This window comes from Larus michahellis, chromosome 2 (assembly GCF_964199755.1).
Source record: "Larus michahellis chromosome 2, bLarMic1.1, whole genome shotgun sequence".
Classification (NCBI taxonomy): domain Eukaryota; kingdom Metazoa; phylum Chordata; class Aves; order Charadriiformes; family Laridae; genus Larus; species Larus michahellis.
In genome coordinates, this window is record NC_133897.1 from 66,856,486 (window position 1) to 66,883,386 (window position 26,901).

A 26,901-nucleotide genomic window follows, 5' to 3' on the forward strand; every position below is an offset into this window, starting at 1 on the left:
ATCAGCTTTTTTTAATATATATAGCCTTGTTGTTATTTAGGCTAATATATTTGCTAGGCTAGTGTAAACTTACCTCAGTTTCCAGTTATCTCAATGTATGGTTCTAGTGTTGAAAAGCACAGGTAGCTTTTATTAAAAAGTTGGTAAGTCCAACTGTTGCGAGAAGGGGCTGCAGTATTGACCTAGTCACCTAGCATCAGAATAAAATCTCTACCGATGGACCTGCAGTGAAGTAGCAAGTTTGTATTATTTGTCCTGATGTAGATATGCATTTAAATAGTGAAAACAACCTAAAAACCAGAAGAGGCTGGAATTAATTTCATGGAGATTAGCTGGGGTTTGTGAAAGTGTGACAGTTGAAATAGTGAATGGGAAACGTTAAAATTAGTGGACACATCAGCTCGGGCATCTGTAGTTTTACTGCAGTTGCTGAACAGCTCTTTTTAAAATTGCAGGAATAGCAATACTCTTATCAGCAAAGAATTATGCATGTTTGTCATACTTCATTGGAGACATAATAGCTGTCAATGTAACTTTCATGTTTTTCCAATTTCAAATCTTAAAATGCTTCATTTCAAAGTTGCTTTGTCTAACTTGCACTAGATAGCTTCTGAATGTAGTTGTACATTGGACGCAACTACTGTGTGATGTGGTAAAGTTGATAGGATAAAGGTAAATGACACAACCCCACCCCCAAACGTATGCATTTCTCTAGAGGAAAAAAATACTGAATAACATTATGTTAAAGTACACAGCATTAGAATAATTAGAAAATTATTCACTACCTGTACATTCTTAGTGAATCATCCACTACTATTGATCTTACTTTGAAAAACTATTTTAACTTTAGGTTTTGATTACATAAACGTGCTTTTATGGTGTTTGAATTGAGTTTATTAACACATTTTAAATCAATTTTGAGTGCTCTTTTGAAAAATAAATAGATTCCAGGGAGGTCTGTATTTTTCAGACTTTTTGTCAAGACCTAGATTCTTCAAAATAGTCATGTAATGCTGGTGTTGCACTTGGTACTTAAAATAAATTCAAATATTGTCTGCTATTTAAAACAAGAAATCACAAGAAGAGTACTATTCCTGAATTGCCAGTGTGAAAAATCTTTATTGTCAGTATGTAGAAGCTACCCCCTGCTTTTAGTAAGAAAAGAATTGCACTATCTAATTCTACAAGAGGCAACTTGACAGTCTTTTCTGTCTAATGAGAAAAACTGTTGTCATCTTTCATCATCACTTAGTCATTATTTCTGTAACAATGGCAGTGAAATAGGGGGATTTGGAGTGAAAAAAACGTATTCTCCAATAATATTTTTTTTTTTTAAGATTCTCATGGATTGCTTGTGGGTTTGGTTTGGGATGGGGTTTTGGTTTTTTGTGGTGGTTTTTGTTTTGTCTTTTTTTTTCTGACTGAAGACTATATTTTCTCACTGATGCTTAGATGGGAGTAGTTATGCTTCATCATCCTAATTTCATGAGGGAAACTCTGAAGCTTAATCAGAGATGTTAAGGATATAAATTGTGTCCGGTCACAGCTGGACTTGTGATAAGTCAGCTGTCAGCGTGATTTTCATACTGATTCTCATGTGGTTAGAAAGCAAATTCTACAAATCTCTATTACTGCCGGTAAGCCATAAAAATATTACATCTCTGGCTCCTGTGGTAAACGTCTGAAGCACAGCTTGATGTCTAACTGCTGGTGAAGGGGGGAGACAAAAGCATGTCCCTTCTTGACTTCTGAACAAAAGTCAGTGGCCTGAGACCAGACAATGTTGTTCTGCTTTTATTTTCTTTTTTTCTTTTTAAGTTTTTTAATGTGGTTGTGAAAAGGTGACTTTAAAGCATACCTGTTGAGTTCAGTGTTTCTGGATGAGCCCGCTAACAATGGCTAGCTTAGGGCTCAGACGAGCAAGTTAACTTGCATGTTTACTTTGCATTAGCTGCACTGTAGTAAATGGTATATACTTAATCTGCAGCAGTAGTGAGGGCAAATACTGTTAGCTTTTGAGTTTTGAACACGGAGGAAGAATTTGTTGGAGGAAATAAAAAGGCAAGAAGTCAGTGTGAAAAAGAGTGCCCCCTACGTCCTGGAGGGATGGATTTTTTTCCCCCTGCAAAGTGACCACATCGTAGCTTGGTGTGTGGAATAAACAGCTAGCAAATACCACTTTAGATTGTATTTACAGCGTTCTTGTCAGCCTATTGCAGTAAATAACTTAGATTTCTTTTATTCTTTGTATACTTGTCTCTTTCTCTGCAGATAGGCAGCCTGTTTCGCTGCAGACACTCTGTAATTCAGATACTCTGAATTCTGAAAATAATTTTCTCCAAGAAAAAGGATTTATTTAGGATTTTTTTTTTTATTCATTATATAGGGAGGAAAATACACGAATCTTTGTATCATCTAATCAGCTTTCATAGATCTGAGTGACTGAGAAAAGGCTACCTTATAGTCCTTTCCACTTACCTATGGGCTGCATAAATCTTTCTTCAGTTTTTGAAATATCTGCTGTTTGCTTTAAGCAACAGTAAACTGCACTGGATGACGAGTTGTTATAGCTGTGTACACACTTGGCAAAGCAGTTACCACACTATTTCATAAACCTTGCTATGTTCCTTCCTGAACAAATGAGATACCGTGGTTGATTTTTGTATTGAGTTTTTGCTGGTGGAGAAGATAAAGCTGTTCAGGTCACTTAAAAACTATTCTAGTGGGGTAGGAGTGGAAATATGTCAGTTTAGGCTCTGAATGTTTCTTCCCTTTTTTAATTTTTTTTTTCAAAATATATTTAATTCTGTGTCTCTTCCTCTACTTTGAAAGTAACAGGGGAATAATTTCCTGACTTAGCCTATGTCAAGTTTTACTTAATATCATTAAATACCAGGTTGCTTAAAATACCATTTGTTCTATGAACTGTGGCTCCTTTTTATTCATCCACATCTACCTCCTTAAAAAATGCTTGCTCCTGACTCTCTCGCTGGTACTGAGACACAAGAGAAAGCTGCCAGCTGGTAAAGTCTTGTTAGCCTGTCCTGTGAAGTGGTGCGAGGTCTTCACCAGACATAGCTATAATGTGTCCACAGATATTATTTTTTTTTCTGAATAGTATTTTCAAAGGCCACGTCTTTAAAAAAAACCCAATTAAGCACTGCTCTAAACATCTGCACTGACCAGATAAGCCTGTTGCTTTTACTGGCAAAGCACAGTGCAGTGATAAAGCTGAACTCTAGATGTAGCCTCTGAACAGCACATCTATGACTAGTTCATGGTTGCTTAATTCTTGTAGGGCAAAACACTGAGGTCTATACAACTTGTCTTAGGGTAATGTTGTTGAAGAGCTTCAGGATTTGATCATAAATCAAGATTTACATATAAGAATGGTCTGAATAGAAATAAACTTCTAGTGATCAGATTTTCCAGGCAACATCTGGCTACCTCGTTACAAACTGCCATGAGGACGTGCTGACTTTGGTGTGCTGGAATTAGGAGAGTGTGGTCAGTGACTCTGGTTGCTCCCCCTGCATCGTGTGCTTTGGTTCATCCTGGCACAGCCTCGAGCATGTGTGCTGGGTTCCTCATGGGGGGGGTTGAATTGGAAGGTACAGTCAGCTAAGCACTCACGGGTATTCAGTCTGCAGGTCTAATCTAAAGCAAAAGTCCCTGAAATACGTATGGGGATGGGCGTCGCTCCTCCAGCACCCTTTTGCCCTGCAGATCTCCCTGTCGGGCTGCACTACTTGGTAATGTGAACATAGTCAAATATGCCATATAGCATTTCTGCTTAGTCTTCGTAAACATACAGCTTAGGTCTCATTTATCTATGTTGCTTAAGTGCCTGGTGTGCTTCAACTTTGGGTAAGACAAAATAAAATGCTGTAGTGAAACTGTATGTCCTGGAGAACAGTTGTAGAAGTTTATTCTTGCATTATTGATTTTGGTCACTTTTTTAGTAATGAATTGTCAAGATTAACAGGATGCTTTTTTCAGCCTTTCTGTGCAAGTTCAGAACTAGAACTAATGAGTCACTTCCCCAGGTTTGAAAATAACCTTTTCCCAATATTATGTGCTTCAGGCTGTATCTGTCAGAGGGTAGATATGATGAATTTGAACCCTGGCTGCTTCATGTGGAATGGCTTGTGTGCTTTTTTACCTTTTTGGAACTAATTTAGACTAGAATTTGAAGTAGGGAAAGGTGATTAGAGGAGAATAATGCAAAAAAGTTGTCCAGAAAAACAGTTTTTTCTCTTAAGTGATTTTTAGCCCAGCTGGATGAGTCAGATGTTCCTAACTGCATCAGAAATACTGTTGCTTGGATGGATTAAAACCCTTTCTGCTGTCTCTTCTTAATAAGCATACTTCCAAAAGGGGAAGTTACACTGGGGAAAGTGAGAGGAGAAGGCAAGGATATTAAGTGTTGCAGTACCATTTCTCCTACCCAGTTAAATTTGGTGTTCTACCAAATCTTACTCTAAAAACATCATACATGTGAAATCTTGATTTGTGAAGAAGTCAGATAGAAATAGAAGGCAGCCCCTGAGATGGCATAGTTGTATTACCTCATGCAGTTTTCAGTATGCTGGAGCATGCTTCAGAAACGAGGAAGAAGCAGAAAGCCTTGGTGTTGCAGAGGTGAGAAAGGTAAGGCTTTTCACCCTCAGGAGGTGGGTTTGGTTACACACTGGTCTTCATGACGTCAACTTTAATTTTATGGTAATGGCCTATACCTTTCGGAGCTATTGTTTCAGAACCATAAGAGTTTCATACAAAACAGTGCCATTTGGCTTTCATGTTTAAGGCTTCTGTTGGAATCCTGTTGACCAGAAGTAGTCCTCAGTGTACATCCGGTATGAAACCATCAGATATGCATGAATGCAGAATGTGTATACGTGTGGAACAGGCAGCAAGATGAAGCACCTGACAAATCATCAATGCAGAAGCATCGAGTTTAAAAATAGTTAGAGGAAGCCATCTTCTCACATATCTTCACAGACTTAACATGAGATGAAGGTGCAGTTTTATGGTTTTGTTCAGGTTTTCTCTGATGAGATCCAAAAGGAGCAGCAATATCTTTAGTTGCGTGAATGGATGTACTATGGTACCAGATAAGCTTTTCTTCAGGGTATTATAAGTACAGTCTGTCTATCCAATAGCACCAGCAACTCTAGTTAACTGTTCTGTATGCTTACTAGTGAAGTAGCATGCTATTGTATGCTGTATTCAATCAGCTCCAGAGTTACGTGTGGGACAGTATTGCTAGTCACATCTGATATTTGATTCAGTATCTAATACCAGGCACAAGTACCTAAACTTCCACTGGACTTCTCACTCTTGTTGCTTTTTTTTTGTTGAAACTCCTATGCTTACGAACCCAATTTCAGCATCCTCTTTATAGCAGTTGTCTTCTTACCGCTTTGTTTTAATATGTTGTCACTACTTTTCTCCTTTATTACCAAAAGAAAGCATTTTCCAAGCCAAGTCTTTCACTTTTTTAATCCTTTTGTCCCCCAGATCTCTTGATCTAATTCTCTTCAGAACCTCTGCTTTCTTTCCTCTGAAATGTACCCTGTGTATAAATGAAATACAGCTTTATAAATATGTGTGTCTAACTGCAGGTATTTCTACAATTCCTACTGAGGTTATATAAATAATAATAATAATAATACCTCCTGTGGAAGCTCCCTCTGGCACTGTAAACTGGCTCATTTCCAATAACTGTTGCATGAAAGTGCTCCGCCTCACTGATTACTTTTGACACTGATGATCAATTGGAAAACAAATTTCTTCTATCAGGGGATGAATGATCTAGGTACACCGACCTCCCTTCTTAAAGAGTTTTGCTTTTTAGTCAGTTAAAACCTCCTGAACAGCAAAGATGTGCTGGGATTAACATGGTTGGAGTTCTAAAGTTGTTTTCCTTGAGTCCTTGTTTGACAGTGGTTTTATTTTTATTTCATGGCAAAAATTAAAAAACAGCATTTGTAAATCATTTGTGGTTTGGAAAAGGCTTTATCTTTAAATTCTCATCCTTGTGTTTGTGTTTATCTTAGATTCTTAAATTAATGCATTTTTATTACAAAGATAGTAGTGTGGAGAAAAGCTATATGTTTACTGTGCAGCTCTTAAGTCCTGAACTGTGGGATTGCTTGCATTTGCTCCTGAAAATAGAAGAAATGTATTTGTGCATAGAACATCTTTTTCTTAATCTGAATTCAAGAAAAAAAGTATTTGTATCTAAAGACAGAGGAGAAGTTAGCCCTACTTCTGTTGGGTTTGGGGAACAAAAGTAGGGAAACATGCTTTCAGCTCTTTGGCAAAGGACAGTGATCTCCTGCTCTTGCTGTTTATTTAGTCTTTTTGAATTTACAGAAGTCTAGAAAGTGAACTGTCTAACTAATTAGGTCAATCCTCAAGAGCATTTGAGCTAATCTGTCTACCCCAGTAAATTCTAGTTCAGGTTGTAAACAGGCCTTTGCTATTAACTGTTTGCTCTCATCTTCAAATGATGTGGAGAAGTATGGGTACTTCAAGACTTTCATCTTAACTGAAACGAGTAAAGTCATGTTGTTAAATGGCAGTCACGCAGATAAAACTCCAGGGAACTGTGTTGAAACCATCAAATTTATTTGCTGTTCTTGCTTCCTTGTCAGGATTGTTCTGAAACTTAATTTTTTTTTTTTTTTCTGGAGGCTTCACTCCTGAAGGCACGTGTGTGATAAATTTTTTAAAAACTTAAAACTTAGAATTTTTATTTATTTATTTTTTAGTTAGTAAGGTAAACTAGACTGGAGTATTGTGGTTTTATATAAGCATCTGCAGGAAGAAACCCCAAGGTCTTTGTGCAGAGTTGATAGGCTTCAACAGGGTTGGTTAGTGTTTGAAGTGATTTATTCTTCAACTTCAGTTATGAGAGTTCGGCTCTTAACCTAGAGAAGAGGGCTAAGTTGTTACTTTTACTCCTGCCTTCAGTTCTTGGTGGTCTCCTTTTATTTCGCATTTCTAAACAACAACAAAAAAATGTAGTGCATTATTTTCTCTTGGTGCAAAAACATTTAATGGGCAAATGACTGAGTTTAAGCGTTTTACATAATGTGTAAATAAGATGAAATGCTATAAATTATAGAGATATAACAAAAGGGAAGAGTGACGGCTTTCAGTGTGTACTTAAAACTATTTTCTGTGTTTCTGGAAACACTGTGATGTTATGTTTAACTTTGTAATAGGCACAGAAAAAGTACGGCAAGCTCAGGACTGCAAGGACCTCCATGTTGTAAACCCTGATTGGCTGTGGAGCTGCCTGGAGCGCTGGGATAAGGTTGAGGAACAGCTCTTTCCCTTGAAGGATGACTACATCAAAACACACAGGTAAGTGGGAACTTGGGGGAGTAAGGGCCATGAAAATAGATTATTCATACAATCATGCTAATTTGTTAATGCAGCTATAAAATCAGTTTCTGACACTCAGAATGGTGTGCAATGCTTACAGATTTTATGAAAGAACCCTCCATTTTCGTTGATTTCTATGCTGCTTAAACTGAAGATCAGGAGGCAGTTCAGCAACTAGCAGAATCAGGAGAAACCTGTGGTACCAGTAGTTTCTTAAGCAGTTGTCATTGTTAGCCATCTTCAGCTGGAGCAGTTGATCTTGTCAGTTCATCCAGAAATTAACACAGGGAATGCCACCAAGGCAGAGGATCATCTGTGCTGCCAAATGAGGGTGGGGGGGGGGGAAAAGTACACACTCCCACAACATGAAAAATTGGTAAAGTATGGCATTTTTTTCTGAGACTTGGTAGTGGGGAGGAAGAGAAAACCAGAAAAATACAGCAGGAAGACCTGAGGCATTGGAAGGCATGAAGGTAGAAACAAAAACTGGAAGACAAGAAGTAGTAAGAGAACAGGAGGTTTGGGGATTATAAGAAAAAGTATTAAAGGAGAAAGGGTTAAAAATAATCAGTGCATTAGGATGACAGCAAATAGAAGGGGCAGCCAAAAACTTTATTACACGGAGGAAGTCAGAGGATTATTAAGAACAGCTCCCTTTAGGAAGGTGGCATGGTTAAAATAACTCATGACAAGATATGGTAGAGCCAGCTTTTGCTTCTTGACTTCTCTGTTTGGATAGACTGACGTTAATAGCATCTTGCAAGCCTAAGGGAGGACCTTCCCTTCTATGTTTAGACAGGAAGGGGCATAGCATATTAGGTTTCCTGTATTAAACTGATACTGGCATGAGTGACTGAGTAAGCTAGAGATTTGCTTTCTTCTTAGAAGATGGTAGCGCCTGGAGGGCAGAATGTAAGTCCTTATATACTCCAAAGACACCAAAAGTAGAAACGTATGGAAGTGAGGTCATGTATCAATTGAGAGACTAGGTAGAGACCCAGGATCTCTAGAATTTAGGAAAGAGATGTAGCCTGCTTATGGCTTGACTAGAATACTTCGTCTCAGAGGCCTGACACAGCCAAGTTCTCAGTACAAATCTGGACAGTGGCTTGTAAGCATCGTTTTTTGATGTCTAAATGAATGTTGGTCTTTCTACCTATCTGTGGAATAATTACTGAAAATGCTGCAAGACTACTTGAGAAACGTCCATGAAAGCATGTGGTAAAAACTCCACTTTTGTGGAACTTCTAATATTTGTTACAATGTGGTTTGTTTTTTCTATAGCTTCAGTTTCATGGTGTATAACAAACTGTTTTGTTTAATTATTTCTTTTTAAATTATTCTGTTTGCTTCCTCTTTTTTTTTTTGTGGCACTTTGTTGTAATTGGATAGTATACCATAGTGATGATTCCTGCAGGCTGAACTCTGAATGTTTCTGCTGACACTTGAAAAATTATGTTTTAAAATGCAGCAGGGTGATCATAGGTAGCTTAGTATTTTAACAAATGAGTTTGGATGACTTGTCAGTTAATATTGTGTTTATTTTCTCTCAGAGTCAATTTGGAGAGGAAGTACAAGGATCTGGTACAATAGCATGCTTTTCTTTGTTGTATATGTGCAGATTGTCATGCAACTCTAGCTGTTCTGTTGTTACTACCTGGAAGCAATTTCAGTAACTTTATACATTAAGACAATTTTTAAGACACATTTAATGGGAGTGGGGGAGAAGAAGTGTTCTTTCAGAAATCTTCCAAACTATTTATTTTTTTCTCCCCACTTTCTCCTTTAGAAAAAAGGAATATTCATTTTTTACATTCTGGTTAGATAACTCACTTAAATTTCTAAAGCAACTTTTTCTGAACTTCATCCAACAGAGAGAATAGCCCTGCCACGTTTCCTGATACACACAACACATTTCAGACAGCTCTTTTTCACCCAACACCCATCCATCCAAAGTCTCAGCCTGGTCCTGAAGTTCGACTTTATGATCCTAACACTGGAAAGCTAATCAGGAAAGGCGCTCAGACCTCTGGCCAGTCGATGTACATCCAGTCTCCAGCTCCTCCCATCACCTTACCAGTCCACGGCGAACACTCGTCCTTCAGGTACCTAAAGCATAGCTAAGAGTCACTTCAACTATTATTTTCAGATACTGTAGTAAATTTAACTCTTGTTATCTTCACACTTGATCAAATTGTCATCTTTGCTTTAGTTACTTCGTTTGCTTTCTAAAAAGCCAAGGAAATGAGTGAAAGTGAATAGTCAGCTGAAGTGAAATCGGAATGCTAGAATTCCAGATGCTTTTTGTGCCTCATCTAAGTGTGAGTAGAAGCCTCAAACCAAATAAATGCAGCGTGTAGTTTGTGCGCTTTAAAGGAGGTCAAATAACTCATCTCTGAAGTGAGGTGGCCTAACATATTTAACAAGTCTTGGAATACTGGATTGGTTTTTTTGTCTATGAAGGATATCTGATAGCATTTGGCTTTTGTTTGTAAAATATTCCTTTTCACCTAATTCCTTCAGGTGGGACGTTAGCTTTGTGTTTTGTTTTGAGGAATATCAGAAGTGGTGGGAAAAGGGGTGTAGCTAACAGTATTCTGACTGAGTGTTAGTTGTTAATCCTTAGATCACAAAATCAAGACACTAAAGCAGCAGGAGGGGGAGGCAGCCTGCTTTTTGAAGTACAAAGGCTAGCATCTGGACCTTGTCAAAACTTGTGGATTTGGTTAAGCTACAACAACGCTTGTCTCTTACAGATGCATAAAATATCTAAAATTCATCCCTAAGTATCTCCGTAAAAGATCTAACTATCTGGAATGCCAAGAAGTTTAGCAAGGCTTGTTGACTCCAGTGGTAAAGAAGTAGCTGGTTGAAGGCGAAGCTTTTCTTTTTGTAAAATGAGATCAGAATTCTTTTGTACAATGTGATCAGAGTATAGCAATTGTTATAAAGCAATTCAGTTTTCCAAACAACTACAAGAATACAAAGCACAACTATAAATCCCCAGTTTTCTACCTTTCTTCTTTCTCCCCCACCACTTTTGCAGTGTCTCACTTATAAAAGTTTTATATTATTAGTGCAGCTTGTTATGTTTCCACTCTATCTTCCTGTTGCTAAATTATTTCAACCTATGTTTTCAGTTGTCATCTTTTTATAGGCATTTTCTTATTTCGGCTTCCTTGTTTCTGTCAACACAGGTTGAGTCTCTCTTTTTTGTGAAGTCGTTTTGTTTTCAGTTCCTTTTTAACTGTGTCTTTAAAGTCTGTATTTTACTTTACTATGACATATAAAATGAACAGGAAAAACTTTAAATAATCACGACACAGCGTGTATCCAGAGAGGAGCTGAAAAGCTTTTTGTTTTGTTTGTTGGTTATTGTGGAAAGGAACTTCTCTAGAAATAGAGCTGGGCTGGTTGTATGTGTATATAATTGTCATGACACTTCTAAGATGCTCCAATATGATGGTTTATGTTGAAATTAATGCATATTGATGTTTGTTGTGCCTTTGTCAACAACTTGATGAAGAGTTATGTCCACACCTAAGCCTATTTTTCTTGAATGCAGAGGTGCTTCTTCACTTGCACATCTTACGGAAAAGGAAAGAAATATACTTCACCTGTCCTTTTAGTTGAGTTTCTCGGAGCCCCAGACAGGTTTTGGTGGTGGAGCAAGACTGTATCTCTTTTCTACTCCATTATTTTATTTTACTTAAACATTTTTTTGACTGACAATGCTCAGGGTTGAGACACTTCAATCTAAGAAAGTGAATCAAAGTACTCAATCTGCAGCTGTAAGAAAAGAGAATAGCATAAGATATATGCTGGGAAATAGTATTTTCATCATCATTTCCTGTTGTCTTGGTTCCAGTGGTAAAATTAATGACCTGTAAACACTGGTCTCTTAATTGGGATGTGTCTATATTCCTCAGAGCAGTTCCGCTATCTTCAACTAAGATGGTGAGGAGTGTCTTGGTAAAGTCTAGGAGGAAAGCAGTGCGGTGATCAAATACCACGTTAAGTACTTTTAACGGATATGAAGTACAGTGCAAGCAGAGCATGAAGGCTGTAAAGAAGCAACAAAAAGCCGAATAGGAACAGCTTTGCTGTGTTTTGACTCAAAAAGAACTGAGGCAGAAGTACTGTATCATCACCTTGCTTTGTCTTAATGCATACATCAATGAAAGCTTTTAAAAAAGCTTCACATCTGATTGAAAAATGGATGTAACCCTTGACTTTAGAGAAAATGACCTTAGTGCAGCAATTTCTTGGTAGAGGGAAATGTATTTTTGTGTCCTGACAAACTTCATATGCTCCTATGCTCACTTCCTCCAGAAAGATGAGAGTATTTATCAATAAGCCATTGAATTTAAGCAGAGTTAGATGAAGCTATTAATACTCACAGCTGCTCCTGTTGTGGGTAGGTGTAGTCAAAGCCTCCAATCTTTGATAGTTTCTAAAAACTTCATCTGATTCTGAATTTCCTACAGCGGGCAACAAAATTGCACTGCTGTGAGAGGAAACCCTTGGAGATGGTAGCCACATGTGGCATAGCAATGGTACTCGGTCTCTTACGGTAAGAATAGACCTTATTGAGCTTAGAAGATAAGCTCTTGCAAGGCTGGTTACTAAAAGGGCTTCAAGTCACCCGAGTACAATTTCATAAGAACTGTTTCAGTTCTCACTTTTTATTTACTTTGGGTTCTACATTTTAGTTTCTTTCTGGGATTCAACTTGAAACATAATTTAAATTGGGACATGATTAGTTTAAATATCTACGTGGACTTTGCTGTGAAACTGTCACCCAGTGAGTTACAGATGGTTCAGTTCATTTGGTCAACGTTTTGTGCGACAGGCATAGATCTTGCCATCGCGCTCGGCTCTGAGAGACTTGGAACACCTGCTTTTTGTCATGGCTGTCGCAGCCCGAGCGGAAGAGTGGCAAAGAGTCTGCAGCTGTACTAGAAGGGCAGGGAATGGAATGCAGTGCAGTGCTGCTCAGCGGCTGCGGACAGGAGCTCTTCTGCAAATATAGGAAGGATTTCTTTTTAAAAAATAACCTCCGCATCGGAGTTTTGACACTCCATATGTATCTCAACAATTTGCATTTTCATATGGAAATAGTATTCTGCAAACATTACAGTAAACACTAAAGTTGTTACAGATCATGAGATGTGTAATGTAGTGTTGTCCAAAAAAAGGCAAATGCTAATGGCATCTTGGACTAGGATAAAGTAAAAATAATACTACAAGTTAAATTCTAGTGAATGCTAATAATACACTAACAGATGAAGCAAGGCTTAAAATATGGATATAATTTACATGTGAGAAGGCAGAAGTGGCGCTCTGATTTTAAATAATGCTAAGATGTGCCAAATGTTTGCTTTGAAAAGGTGTGTAGAGCAAATGTTGGTGGCTGAAGCAATTCTTGAAGATTTATATAAATTAATTTCACTTTTAACATTTTTGTGTCTTAATTCACATGCTCATTGTTACAATTTTTCCTATCTAATGTTATCAGTCTTGTTATGACAGCAAAAAAACTAGATACCAAATTGAAATCATGAATGGAACTGAAATATTTTTAACATTTTCATGATGATAATGCGATTTTAGTTTTGCCCTGATGCTGTATTGATGAAAGTGTTAAGATGCTTGTTGCTTCCCCAAATGTTGAACTCGCCCTGCATGCAGTGAGTTATAGTGCACGTGCATGTCCTTGTGCGTGTAAGACTGACAAGCACCAACCAACCTGTGCTGGGTTGAATATGGTGTTATTTTTGAAAAAAAAAAAAAAAAAAAAAAAAAGACTCGTGAATCTCATCTGATTAGAAATAAATGTAAATTCCTGCATTTGTATGTCTTTAAATTTTAACCAACGTAACAAGCAACTGAAAATGTAAAGCATGAAAAATGTCTTTGATAAAATAAAAATGTTTCTTACAAACCTTAAAGAAGTCTTTGTTTTATATTGCTTTTTCGAATGCTTTGAGAACTCCCAGTATTTTTAATCTAGTAGCAGTTGGAAAATACTGGGGGGGGGAAATCTGACAGAAGGCTTCAGAAGCTGTTAATACGGTTATTTTACAGTGAATGTATAATAATGTGGTCAAGGATAATGTCACATTTTATTCACGTGGGTTTTATTTTTTTAACAATGGTGGAGTCTTCGAGATTAACCTGAGACTTGTAATATTTCTGCATATTACTGCTTCAGAGTAAAGAAGCTCATAGCTATGCCTTGTTTTGGATGCAGTATCTCCAGAATTAAACCGTCAATACAGTTTTTATTAAACAATGATGCAAAATAATTCTTGCCTTTGCTACTCATTGAGGTGGGGTGATGCTCTCTAGTGTTCAAATAAAGAATATAAATAAGAACACAATGATACAGAAACTGCAGAAGGAGGAGTTCTTTCTGTCATCAGTTATGATAATGTGTTCTTAAAAATACTTACTAGATTTATTTCGAGTCTTAAGAAAATCTGCTTGGCTGCCTGCTATGTATAACTTGTGTGTAATTCTTGGCATGGTCAAACTTGTCATGTTTTTAATACAGTTATGTAAGATGGTTATACCTTTTTGTTTTGTCATTCTCTATTTTACTAAGAATGTAAGTGACATCACCTTTGGCTAGGGTACCTATTAAAAAGGCGTCGAAATCCTATTTTAAAAGATCCTTTTGGAAAACATAGTGGAATACTGTATTTTTTTCCTCTTTTACCTATGAAAATTACTGTCAGAGCAGTTTAACAGCAAAACTGTGTAGTCTTATAAAATTGAAAACATTTAGCAGAGAGGAAAAAATCCCCAAAAAACTGTTAAACTGTGATGAAAATCTCTAACAGAAAACAGTTTGGTTAGTTCACTTCTACAACATCCAAATCGTTGTTTTGGCTTCATAGGAAATTCCAGTGTACAGAAATGACAAACTGTGAAAGGGAACGCTTTTGCTGTGTTGCTGAGTGGTGCTGAGCCGATGGGGATCTTTTGCAGCTGATTGCTGTGCTGCCCACAATGGGGCTATGGGTTGGTTCTCTACCCCCGCCAACTCTCATTCAAAAAATGAATTTGCATCTCCTGCACCTATATGTTATAAACCCTCGAAATGACCTTGATTCACAGCTTCGTGTGGCTTTCAGATTTCATATGTTCTGGGATTGAAGTATTGATGTAGGGGGAAAAAAAAAAAATCTTGATATTTAGATGGCCTTCTTAAAAAGCTGTCAAGTTCACAAGAGGAGAAATGATTTTGTAGAACTTTTCATGTGACTGGATTGACGTAATTTGATAATGGCTTTTTTTGGGTGGGGCTGCTGATCTAAAGCTGCTTCTTGAAAATCCAGGCTGGACGAGAAGCAGCCATCCTGCGCTGAAACTCTTGTCAGCAGAAACCACACTGTACCCTTTTTTTAATCACCACCACCCTCTGAAACAGCTTGATGGTGTCTCTCCTGACAGTTACAACTTGAAACAGCTTGTGATTTCAAATACAGTCACTTTTATGCTTGCTTGTGGTAATTATTCACCCCACACACAATCTTGTGGCTAACATAAATAATTTGTGATCCATGAGCTTTATGACCTGAGATCTTTGAATAGGATTCTGGGTGGTGCTGAGCTGCTGTAATATGTTCCAGGAGGTTTGTGTAACAGCCCAGTATTCATAGTTAAACCGTATTATGTAGCAGTTCCAGCTTCTCAAAGTCTTTAATAGTTAAGTAATATTCACAGAAATGTTACTCAAGAAAGGTAGAAGTCTCCTGCTCTTGTTCTAGATGTAGTCTATTAAAAGCAATTCCCATTAAGTTATGATTATCCATTTTTACAAACATCTTGGCATTCCTTTTTGTATCTGCATGTTCTGGTTAAATACATTAACTAACGAGGTAATAAAATACAAACTAAGGGAAAATGCTACCATATTGGAATACAGTAGCCAAAAAGAAACATGGTCTGTTTTGCACCTCATCCAGAATTAACATCTGGGAAATGTCTGAAGACTGAGGCTGCAGAAATGAGCTTTCTGCTTGCAAACCTCTTGTCTGTAAGGTTGAGAAGTAGAGAAGTATACTTTGAGACTCAAGAACACAAGCATAACATACATCAGGAAAATATATTAGAATGTGAGAATTGTTACCTGAGTGATAAATGTGTCAAGTGACAGACAAACTCCGATTGAGTACAAACCTTAAAGTATTTTAAGGGCAGTGCATTTGCAGCTACTGAAACTCTTGGCCTCAAGAAAGATTTGATGGTTACGTAGCAGAGCAATGGGAAGGCAGGATAGTGAAGTATCTTGTCAAAGGCAGAGCAAGAACTTAAGCCATCAAAGTGAAAATAAAAGCAATCATTGTGAGACTTGATCTTTTTCCTGTTGATGAACCCAGAACCCTATTAAGCAAAGTCATAGATATTCAGCAGTCATAAATTGTTTATAGGATTTAATTTTAGACAAGCTGTAAATCAAGTAAATATTTCTCACGTGGGACCCCTGAAATTTTTCAGAGTTGTTCAACCACATCAGCAGCAGATGTTTGAAGAAGAAGACTTACCAGCGGGTGAAAATGATGAGCAGCCTGGTCCATCTAAGCGGAAACGCCAGCCCAGTATGTCTGAGACAATGCCCCTGTACACCCTATGTAAAGAGGATTTAGAAAGTATGGATAAAGAGGTGAGCTTAACTAATTCTGACAGGTTTCTAGTATAACGATTGTTAGTTATGCATAACAGTTTAACTTCTGTTAAATTACGCATGTCTGAACTGACCTTGTATGCCGCTACAGTAACTTGAAATAAGAGCCACAGCAAGCTAAGAAGTACAGTTCAGTCTAAAACGCAGTTAGGTTCTGCAAAGTAAACTTGAATTAAGGAATGAGAATACTCTTGTGTGTAAACAGACCTGTAAAGCAGAACTTCATTTAAGTATAGCTTTGTGACATGAAACATGTTATGACATTTGCTGTGTGTTTAGCTTTGCCAGGTGTCACTTCAAACTTTTTTTTAATTTTAAAGTAAATCTTCCAATGTTCTGGACAAAAGCAGTGGTAGGATGGGAGAAGAGAAAGGTCTGTGGATGTAAAAGGCACAGGCTGTAGAGAAGATCAAAGAGCCGAAGAGGAGCATGGAGCCTCATCATCTGTAGACATGTAATTGCAGTGCTGTTAAATCGTAGCTATTCTAGTTCTGCATGTGAAGGAAGCTTTCTGTCACAGAGTGAACTGTACTTTTTTCATACAAAAACGCATTATTTGAAATTCATTGTGGACCTCTAGCAGCTGCTTCTTTTTCACTCTTCTTTCTGTGCGCTCTTCGCAAATGAGCCACCATCTTATATAATATTAAATGATACATAAAGGAAAAAATACCTATCGCTGCACACCGTACTTTCATGAATTCATTACACTCTATGCGGCTTTACTGTAAAACCTAGTGACACTGGAACTTAAATCCATCTTTGAGCTTAGATCATTCACTGAGGTGGGGACAGGAGTGTATAACTTGCCAGCTTCTGGCAGTAAGTTGATTACAAGGTTCTAGCCATAACAGGCCTTGAGAGTTATCTTCAGAAAATATAATAAAAGTGTGAGAAGGAAACGGCATATTTCACCAAGGAGAGAAAGAGTTTATGTATGCAGCATAGTGTGATTTTGAGATATGCTGTTGCTAGAGAGGTCCTAGAGGAAGTTTGAGCTGGTATTCTAGGGAAAGGTCCAATAACTTTCAACCACTGTGATGATTTAATCTGAATTTCAGATGAGTGCAAGCTTTTAACTTTACCTGGTAACTCTCAGAGTTGACAACTCTTGCTTTCTTTTGCTTTTTGTTCCAAAGTATTTTGCCCATTTGATCTCAAACTTTCATAAGAAACAGTATTTCTTCTTATCGTGGTGCCAGTCCCTGAATCCATCTGTCTCTTCCTTCTGTTTTGTCAGTGGTACTTAAAGCAAATTGTTGTTATGGGTTGTTTTTGTGTACTAACATTTTTCTGATGGTGTGGGTTTTGGAAAACATTAAGAAATTGCTGTTGCAATGTGTGCACTGAGCCAAAAGAAAGTGTGTGCGTTTTCTAGAATTACTGCATTTAGCATTTATTGTTCTGTTTTTAAAAATACTATTTGGACCTTGGTAAAAATACGAATCTTCTGGCACTGTTTGTTTTGTGATTGATTGCTCACTATGTTACTACAGTTAGACCAAAGAAATTAAAGTTTTCTATCTATCCTACAAATATAAACATCTTAAATTACAGTGATTTGTTTTTAAATTATGCTTTTACTTAAGCTGCATGTTATGTTTGGAAACTAGACTACATGAACTTCGGAACAAATGAAGCCCAAATTCCAATGGATTTTCTTTTTCATAGTTGACTTAGCTTTGGTTCCAGGAGTATGATTTGAGGTTATAGTTGCTGCCAAAAGTTTCCCTTCCACCAGTGTCTGTTCCCACCCCTGTCTCTATTAAATTTACATCTCTCTGATCCTTGGTCAGCTGAACCAGTAGAAACTCATTGCTTGTTTTTTGTGTGCAGGTATGTTTTGGATTTGTTTGGTGGGGGAGGAGGGTGGGAGTTTCTGGTATTTTAGCTCCCCAGCGTGGTTTGATCAGGGGTCAAACATTGGCGCTGACACAGAGAAGGGGGTACACAGGACATACATTGTGGAGGGTGAACTGGATATGGTAGTGCCAGCAAGTCATCGTCCCCTGGGAGGTGACTATAGAGACAGCCACGGAAGACTAACCTTCGTGGACTAGCCTTGGGACTGCTAGCTTTGCCTTGGCAAAGATAATATATTCATGTACAAGAAATGTAATGTAAGTAATAAAGCAGGATTTTATGGTGGTGTGTGGGAGTATGCTTATGAAAACAGGAGGAGGACGTGTGGTAACGTAGTCCATAAAATATAAAAGTTTAGTGGAGCATACATAGGAGATTCTGCTGTCCAGAACATTACCAAATAAAGTGAAAATAAGCTCGATAAGCATTGCTTGTTGGTGCTTAGTTCTCTCTGACACCGTGACTAGTTTAACTTCCACAGAAAGGTGTTTGCCCACGTCTCATTCTTTATCAAAACATGTTGAAGGGTAAGAACCTTTCGCAATGTCATCACTAAGAAAGGTGAGATTTCTGTTTTCTGCCACAAAAACGCTTTTGCATCATTTGTATCCTTTGTAGGGGCTCTAACAGCCACAAGATGTACAGCTGATTGCAGGCTACCTTGGTGGAGTGAGGGAGTCTGTTTCAGTCACAACGATGATGTCTTGCTCCACAAGTACAAGTGCTAGTGCTGAGACTGTTGGGGTTAGGCGTAAATGGTCCAAGAAAAGTGAACGCAAGTTACGATGTGGCTTTGCTGCAGTGTGAGCCGACCCAAGTCTCAACTGCTGTGTTCCTGTCCCTGAGCCACTGTCGGTAATCACGGGACCATACGGCAAGCCAGTTCAGGGAGCTGGTTTGGTCAGAAAAGATCACTTTCCAGGTTAATCTTCATCATTACCAGCTTCCTGAAATAACTCACAATTGCATGAGTGCTAGTGTCAGGAGCGGGAAGAAGATGGAAGAGCTGGGAATGAGTAGTGAAGGCAGAACTGCAGCCCTCTAGCTTTAAAATTGCATCCTCAATATTTCTGCTGAATTCCCTGGCAAATTCAGATTAAGGATTTTTACTAGATAAGGAGACTTAGGCACTGGGATTTTTTTCAATGAAATAAGAAATGCAAGCATTTATATGTACTGTTTCTATGGACTTAGCAAGCAATAACTAACTCCTTTGTGCTTAACATTGAAAGGAAATGTTGCTTTTTCTTTGCACAAATCTCTTAAAAGGCCACACAGCCCCAAGCAATACAGAATTTGCATGTAGTTTATACATGGGGGAGTTTTGTTAGAAGAATCAAGATGGAAATCAATAAAGAGAATTTAATTATGACTTACTCCCAAATTAAATCCCTTTCCATCCTTAACCTATTTAAACATCTGTTAGTCACTTTTCCTAGTAAAAAAGCGGTATCTGTTCCAATATTCCATGGGGAAAAACTGCATAGGCATCTCTACTAAAATTTAATCTTACATGGATTTTTATCTTCTCTTATTATTTTAGCTGTAGTTGTGCTATGGATACCTTTTAAAAAGTACGTTCTACCTTCTTTAAGTACATCAAAATGAATAGCATCCCGGCTATTGGGTTGCAGTGAAAGGTCACTTAGCCTTTTGTATCTTTTTCAGTGCCAAAGGTCTGGGAGACCAGATCCAATGGTAGCTTCTTTTCCTTATGACATGAAGGGACTGTTTGAACTTTAGGAAAGTGCAAGAACAATAGTATTCAATGTAATAAGATTGTCGTTCAAAGGGCAATTGCCAAATCGGAGTAAGTGTTTAAGAAATGGATCCCGACTTGGGAAATATACAGCCTGCTAATGCTGCTGCCTCACAGTTGAGACAACACTTTCCCCCTTTCTTTTCTGTAATAGCGAGACACAGATGCTTTGCAACTGATGCTGCTCTTTGTCTCTGCTATGGAATGGTAAAGGGAAGCAGAATTAAATGCTGCCAGTTAAATTAGTTTGTTTATAGTCATTTTTAAAGACCTGGATAAATTTTTGTTTCTAAATAAGTGGTTGTCTGATATAGAACCTGCAAAAGTCACTCCGTAAAAATGCTGTTTATATCAGATAGTATCTAGTATGCTGTCATCTTCCTGGTATGTTGCTGGTTTCACCAAAAGGCAAGGATTGAAAACAATCTTTAAAAAGGAGGTTTGCAAACAATTAAATGCAGTCAGTAATAAGTAACTAGGAACATCTCTTGTCCATAATACTTGTTCCAGGGTGACTTTGTTTTCTCAAAACTGATAATCTCACTTAGAGGGAAGGTATCTACTTCCCCTTCATTGACTGAGTTGGAAAGTAACTGTTGCAGAAGCCTGTCCTGTAGGGAGAGCGAGCCAGGCTCCGCTTGCCCACCTGCTTACCATGGAGGTATAGGACCGTTCCTTCGTGCTTTTGGTGTCACTGTCCTTCCCATGGGCTAGGTGGAAGTTGATGACCCTACCAGTCACTACAATGTTGTGCAGGTCTGTTGTAGTTTACTGACAAAAACCAGAAAGTGGAATCCAGGCTTCAAATTACTCTATTCGTTTCCAGAAATAAGATTTATTAGCTAAAGCAAGTTGCACAAAGGAAGGTAATGGCATACAAATCATATGAAGACATACACGTGTCTTTCCATTCATAATTGATTATCTCAGTACAGGGTGACGTACAGTTTTCCTTCCCAGAGGTTACTCATGCATCATCTTGCAAGGATATTTCTTCAGAATTCATTGAGAACCGCTCCTGTGAACTTTTAGTGTATTGATGCCTTTCTGCACTAATACAATTACTTATACGTTTAAAGGCGGCCAGCAAAAATTACCAATGATCAATACTTAATAAATTCTGTCAGTCTTGCTGTTTTAGAAATTGTTTTTATTTCATTTAAGCTATCAATAATTCTTTTTTATAAAAGATGGTTTTCTTCTGAATTTGTGTTCCTAAATTATACTGGAGAGAACCTTATGCAGCTGGGCTAGCATCATGTACAGTTACCTAGTCAAGTTGATGTAATCTTGACACTGTTGTATCCTATACACTATAAATAAGCTGTGTTTGGTTTTACATGCTAATTGCTTCCTGATGGACCTTGACTTTGCTTTTCTGTAAAATTTATTCTTTTTTTGTGGATGTCTGTTGCAGACCCAAAAGGTGGGGGTTTTATTATTTTTTTTTTTTTAGCCCTGTGCATTATGCTAACTTCTTCTAAAAATGTTTAATTGAATCAGTTTGTATAATCTTAAAGATTTTCCCTTTCATAATCGATGTCCCTTTCATAATTAGGTTGACATTCTTATGTATGATAAATCACTTACCCATGAGATAAGTAAGCAAGGTCAAAACTTTTCATTCCTGTTTGCCTTTTGGCTACAAATTATTCTCTTGTCTGATCCTTTAAGAGCTGTGGCTGGCAGTACAGTTCCTTTATTTTTCAGGTGTTTTCTAATTCATCAGTCCATGTAAATTGTAGAAACGCATAGAAAGATTCCAAGATGCTCCCGTATAAAAAAGGAAAATGACCCTTGTCTCTTTTTTTTTTTTTTTTTTTTTTTTTTAACCTCTGTGAGTTTTGAGCCTGTGCTGGGCTCAAGATCCTGTTCTCTCTTGCTTATATATAGGCTGTTGCCACATCCGTGGTAGACTGGAAGCAACAGTAGAAGACAGACAGACAGCGAGAGGTATACTTATACCTGTCGCTGTCAATGCTTGCAGGACCAGACTTAGGCAGATACCCAGTACAGGCTTCACTGGTGGGAAGTTCAAAAAGGAACTTCCAGTAAGGCAGCAAGATTTAAGTAAGTTCAGTAAGGCAGAAGGATTTCTAATTATGTTTTGCAGTGCCTCCTCATCCAAGATAGCCTGGGATTACTGATGTCCTGGAACAGCTGTGTACATGTTGTCTGCCAATTGTATGATTCTTATGTTTTTGTGTTTATTACCGTGTTTTTGTCAGGGTGCTTGAGAGCAGTATCTGTGTCTTGTCAAGTGTCATTATCTCTGCCATCTAAGGTGAAATATTTTTCTGGTTTAAATTCCTCTCAGTTTGGGACCTGGGAAAGGGAAAGAGGAGGAGTGAATCTGATACCAGTCAGATCTCCAGCTTTTCCATCTCTCCCTTCAGGTAGTGGAGGTGCACAGATTCCTACCATTGGCTGGATACATACTTCGCAGCTGCGAAGTGACCACATTGCAAAGATATGTTCTGTGCATCAGTGCGTTTAAGTATACAGATTTTTCTTGAGTGGGAATTACCTAATGAATTACTTTCATATCACAACGGTTCAGTTGATTTGGTACATATTCTACACGTTCTTTTCCTTTTAACTAAGTTGGAATTTATGTACCATATATGAAGACTGAAATTACATTCTGCTCTTACATAGGGCCATTTTGTCACTCCTGCATTTTGCTTTCATCTAAGCAGATTTATCCCTTTATTTCTGTTTTGTATTTTGAGTTAGTGGCTATACCATGAAGTGAATTAAGAGGCAGTGTTTTTCTCCTTCAGTTTAGTGAAAGCTATTATCTCAGTAAGTGGTTAGCCTCTTGGTTAGTTTAAAGATACTAATTTAACATGGAGGATGTGGTCTCTAGTGCAAAATAACAGCTGCCTGGGGCTCACTTGGACACTGCATTCCACGTTAACAGTTCTTTGAATTTCCACAACTACATTTTTCATACAAAATTTCTTGTGTGATACCTTAACATGTAGCGCGTTATAAATTGTACAGAAGCTAAATTTAGTGAGCAGCTGCTTATAAATTGTAGCCTCTTTTGAAGTTAAAAGAATGAGCCTACCTGTGTAGTTGCTGTTGTCAGTGATTGTCATCCAGGCACCTTGGCCATTGGAAGTTATGGGGGCTGCTTTATGGTTATTAGACTGCTTCCACTTGAACTGAACTTTAAAAAAAAAAGTTTTTTGAGGTAACTCTGGTGAAAGTATACATATGGAGAAGTATTAAAGCTAAATGTGCTACTCCTTGTCAAAAACTTATGAGACACTAAGAGCCTGTATGAAAACAATTTGCCGAAACATCTGGTGGCATAAGCAGAGCTGAGGACATCCGGACTGGCTGGCCTAGGTCCGTTGCGGGCCTCGGTGCTTCCCAGTGCTGTTTGTGTTCTCCTCACCTATGGCCCTTCTGTCGCCTTCCTTCACACACCACTGTCTCTTATATGGTTAAATAGCACGGAAGTAATTGAACATTAAACTATTATAATGTTAAAGCAATTATTTCACTCGTATCTCATCTGATTAGTAGAGAGAACTGAGTAAGGTTGTCCAGTACTATTTTTAATAGTTTGGCAGCAGTGTAGAATTAAAAGAGATCAGTACAGTAGGATGGCGAGAGGAAAGATGAGCACTTAAAGGAAGCTGGGTATCAGTCATTTGTTTCTGCCTTTCTTCATGTTTTGCTTCGAAGAATTAGTTTTCCACTGGAAAATGGAAACAATTCTAAAAAGTAGCAATGTATTTCTATTTATTTTTAATTACAGAAGATATAAACATGTTAAAAAACACAAACAAACAAAAAAACCCCAAACAAAACAGTATTGGTCATGTTTAAGTTGTAGGTAAATCAGCCTGACAAGAAACACTGTCACTGAGTGTTGTTGAGCTAGTTGAAAGAACGCTAAAAGAAATGCAGCGTAGATAAGGCTAGTGAAATTAGAATGGATTATCAGCATGTGAAACATATTTTCCTCTTAGTCTGATATTTATCTGCAGACCATTAGTTTATGCACTAATTGCATAGAGCTGGTTATCTGCTAGTTTTTGTTTATTAAGAGGGCTTCATGGTCCAAGCTTGCCTTAGCAGCTTTTTTAAGTGATTGTGAAGAATTTTTTAATGTAATATCGTGTTTTACCAGGAGACAACTGATTACCAAAGTAGGAAAAGGATTTTTATCTAATTTGATACTGTCTCGAGTAGGCAATTAATTTTGGACGGCTTCTGTTTTTCTACACAGGTTGCTTAGAAAACATTATTTAACCACAATTTCTGGTGGACATCTAATTTTCATTTTAGACTGACTTTTATGAATTTATGTACTGTGAGGGAATATGGGGAACATATTGGAACCTTTTGTCATTCAGATGGTATGCTGTATAAATATCTGCATTTTGTAGATAAAAATGGAAGCTACCTATATATATAAGGATTAGTTTGATGGCACTCATGACAAGCTGTTAATTAAAAGGTGATGTTATTATATAGGATATTTTGCAAAATGAACACGATCAGTCAAATTCTTGGCCGGTCAGGCTATTGTTAGCAGAAAATGAATGATTGAGACTGATTTGCTTTTATTATGCCCAGATATATTAACAGGTAATTTAGTCATCAGATAAGTACAAATGGTTGTGCTACAATAGATATTATTAATGGGTTGCACCAAACGGACATCAACTAAAGATGATGATCATTCAACTAAAGAAGCAGTTGTGCTTACTTCAGACCTGACCTCTTTTTTGAGGAATCTGATAAAACTTATAGTAATGAGATTGACTGCCTGAGTTTTTTTCTGGATTTCCCTGTTTGTTCTATTGACAGTCAGTCAAAGATTGATTTGGTTTACTTATCAATGAAGATGCTTCTGCCATCTTACATATTCTTCCTACTTTTCCGATGCAATTAACATTTGATTCAGATCCTCTGCCATTCTTCCAAAGGTGTTCTCAAAATTCTTTCATTTTAAGTAATCTTGGTTTTTTAGAGGATTTTCTCATAAGTTATTGAGAAAAGTAGCCGCTTTTTACACATTGCTATCATTCTGCTAAGCACAGGGTAAAAATTACGCAAAATAGATTAAATCTAAGCTCTGGGTGTTTGTTTCTGCAGATATGAACAACTTCTTTGGCTTTTAAAGTATGCCTGGTAATATAGTGAATACGTTATTCTAATGTTATTTCATATGAAATGGAAAGTAGGTCTATAAAGCTTCCTCCTCTAGAATGTATGTACAAGGTGTTTAAAAAAAGTGAAGGTTGGTTATTCTATATGGAAGAAAGCCTTTCTATAGATTCTGTTTGATTTTTCTAACAATGTTGATAGTACATTACGTATCTGCAGCCTTTTCTGCTTGGCCTGAGTAAAGAGAAGCTCTAAGCCTTTTCCAGCTGTTTGCTCACTGAAAATGGGGCAAAACCTCTTCAAATAGAGTTCAGTAACCTCATTTTAACATATGTATCTACCTCCATATTCTAAATCAAATGCAGCTAGGCTGTCAACACTAATTGGCCACAGTTAAGAATGAGTTGTCTGAGCCATGTTAAACAATTTGCAAGCTGATCCCTAACATAATTCTGAGCAGCTGCATACAGGGCCTGATTGAGCCTCATCACAAGTATAACATGTTTTTACATTTAAATTTGAGCTGTTACTCCCTGTGAGTGATATTTAAGTGTCTGCTCAAGTCCTGGTCTGTCTGAACAGTTTCTTCGTAACTATTTTTTTTTTGTTTTATCGAGATGCCCTGATACTTGTATTTCAAGTTAAGGATAAATATAGCTATGCAATACAGCATAATATATGTTAGGTGCTATGGAGAATCTTTACATACACTTGCATAATGCTAGTCTGCTGTAATTACTTACGGATTTAATTTGTGTCTGAAATTCTGGGATTATAAAAATGCAAGTCCATTTTAGTGACATAAAGGCCAGGTTTGTACCATTACCCTTTAATCAGCTGTTATTGATCATTTATCGTAAGGTGACTTATTTTTTAAATTGAATTTATGCATAATTGCAACTGTTTACTTCCAAGACATCTTTGAGATAAAATATCTTTGCTTTGGTAGACTTTGTTCTTGTCAGGCGCCAGCTTCAGAGAGCACTGAATATAGTCACTCGGCTCTGCCTCTGTGCGATAGTCCTGCAGCTGCAAGTGTTCTAGCTCCTGTGTCAGCATCACCAAGAATATTTCCATTCCATGTACAACTTTGAGATTATGAAAAGCTGCGGAACTAGAGCCCCCTACTGATGTAAAAAAATTCCCTGCTGCAGTATAGTCACAAAATGAATAATTACCTGAATGGCCATGCTGCTATAATTTTTTTCATGTCTCTAGTAGGAGTATTAATTTTAGATTTTGAGATAACGCATTGTTACTCTATGTTGTTATGGGTTTTGTATATGAGCTTGCACTTTCCCTTTCCCAGGCGTCACAGTCAGCTGTAGACAATATTCTCTGTCTCTCCTCATAGCAAATATGATGATACCGCTTTCTCCAACATGAACACAGGTAGCTGTCTATCTCAGATATTTTAGTGCTCCAACATCAAACTTGCGTCATCCCAGAGGTATTGAAGACTGGATATAGCTGGCATACCACAACACAGAGAGCTTATCAGAACCTGCATAATATTCATCACCTTAATATTGAGCTTCTTGTAAAAACTGACCACTCTTCAGCTGCTGGGTTTCTTTCACTGTGGTTTGGATTGGGTTTTTTCTTTTTTTTTTTTCTTAATTTATTCTTTGCCTGATTCTGGCTATTGAGTGGGCTAGCTGTGCAGAACACTTGCATGTCCACAATGCTCGTATTTCTTCACTACTTCACTTAAAAGCTGCATGCTTGTTTGTACAGAGTCTTTTTGCAGTCCCGTTGCCCAGTTCAGCAGAAACCATTTCAAAACTGACCTGTCTTCACTGTCATCTTTAAGTTTCTAGTAAAGCAAATTCAGAAATAGTTTTCCCTAATGCTCATTACTTGAGGTGGCTATGTTAGCATGAGCACATTGATAAGTGTTTCTTGGCTCTTGTGATAACGAGACCCAAGCTAATCAGGCTTACTGAAGAGGGAAGTTCATTGACAACGAAGCAATGCTTCATGAAGCCAGCTGACGTCTGGCAGTGCTAATGGTAAACAGGTTAAAATTAGTAAGTTGTGGTAGATCCAAGCTGGCTCTGCA

At 37.6% G+C, this 26,901-nt stretch overlaps 1 protein-coding gene across 2 annotated transcripts in view; it reads left to right on the plus strand.

The window, feature by feature from the left end:
- CTDP1 (CTD phosphatase subunit 1) overlaps window positions 1-26,901 on the plus strand; it is a 112,874-nt gene that overhangs the window by 32,743 nt on the left and 53,230 nt on the right. For both annotated transcript variants that reach the window (XM_074575776.1, XM_074575775.1), the window contains exons 9-11: window positions 7,233-7,374; window positions 9,270-9,500; window positions 15,901-16,066. In XM_074575776.1, the coding sequence (XP_074431877.1) occupies window positions 7,233-7,374; window positions 9,270-9,500; window positions 15,901-16,066 (539 nt within the window). The remainder of the gene's footprint in view (window positions 1-7,232; window positions 7,375-9,269; window positions 9,501-15,900; window positions 16,067-26,901) is intronic.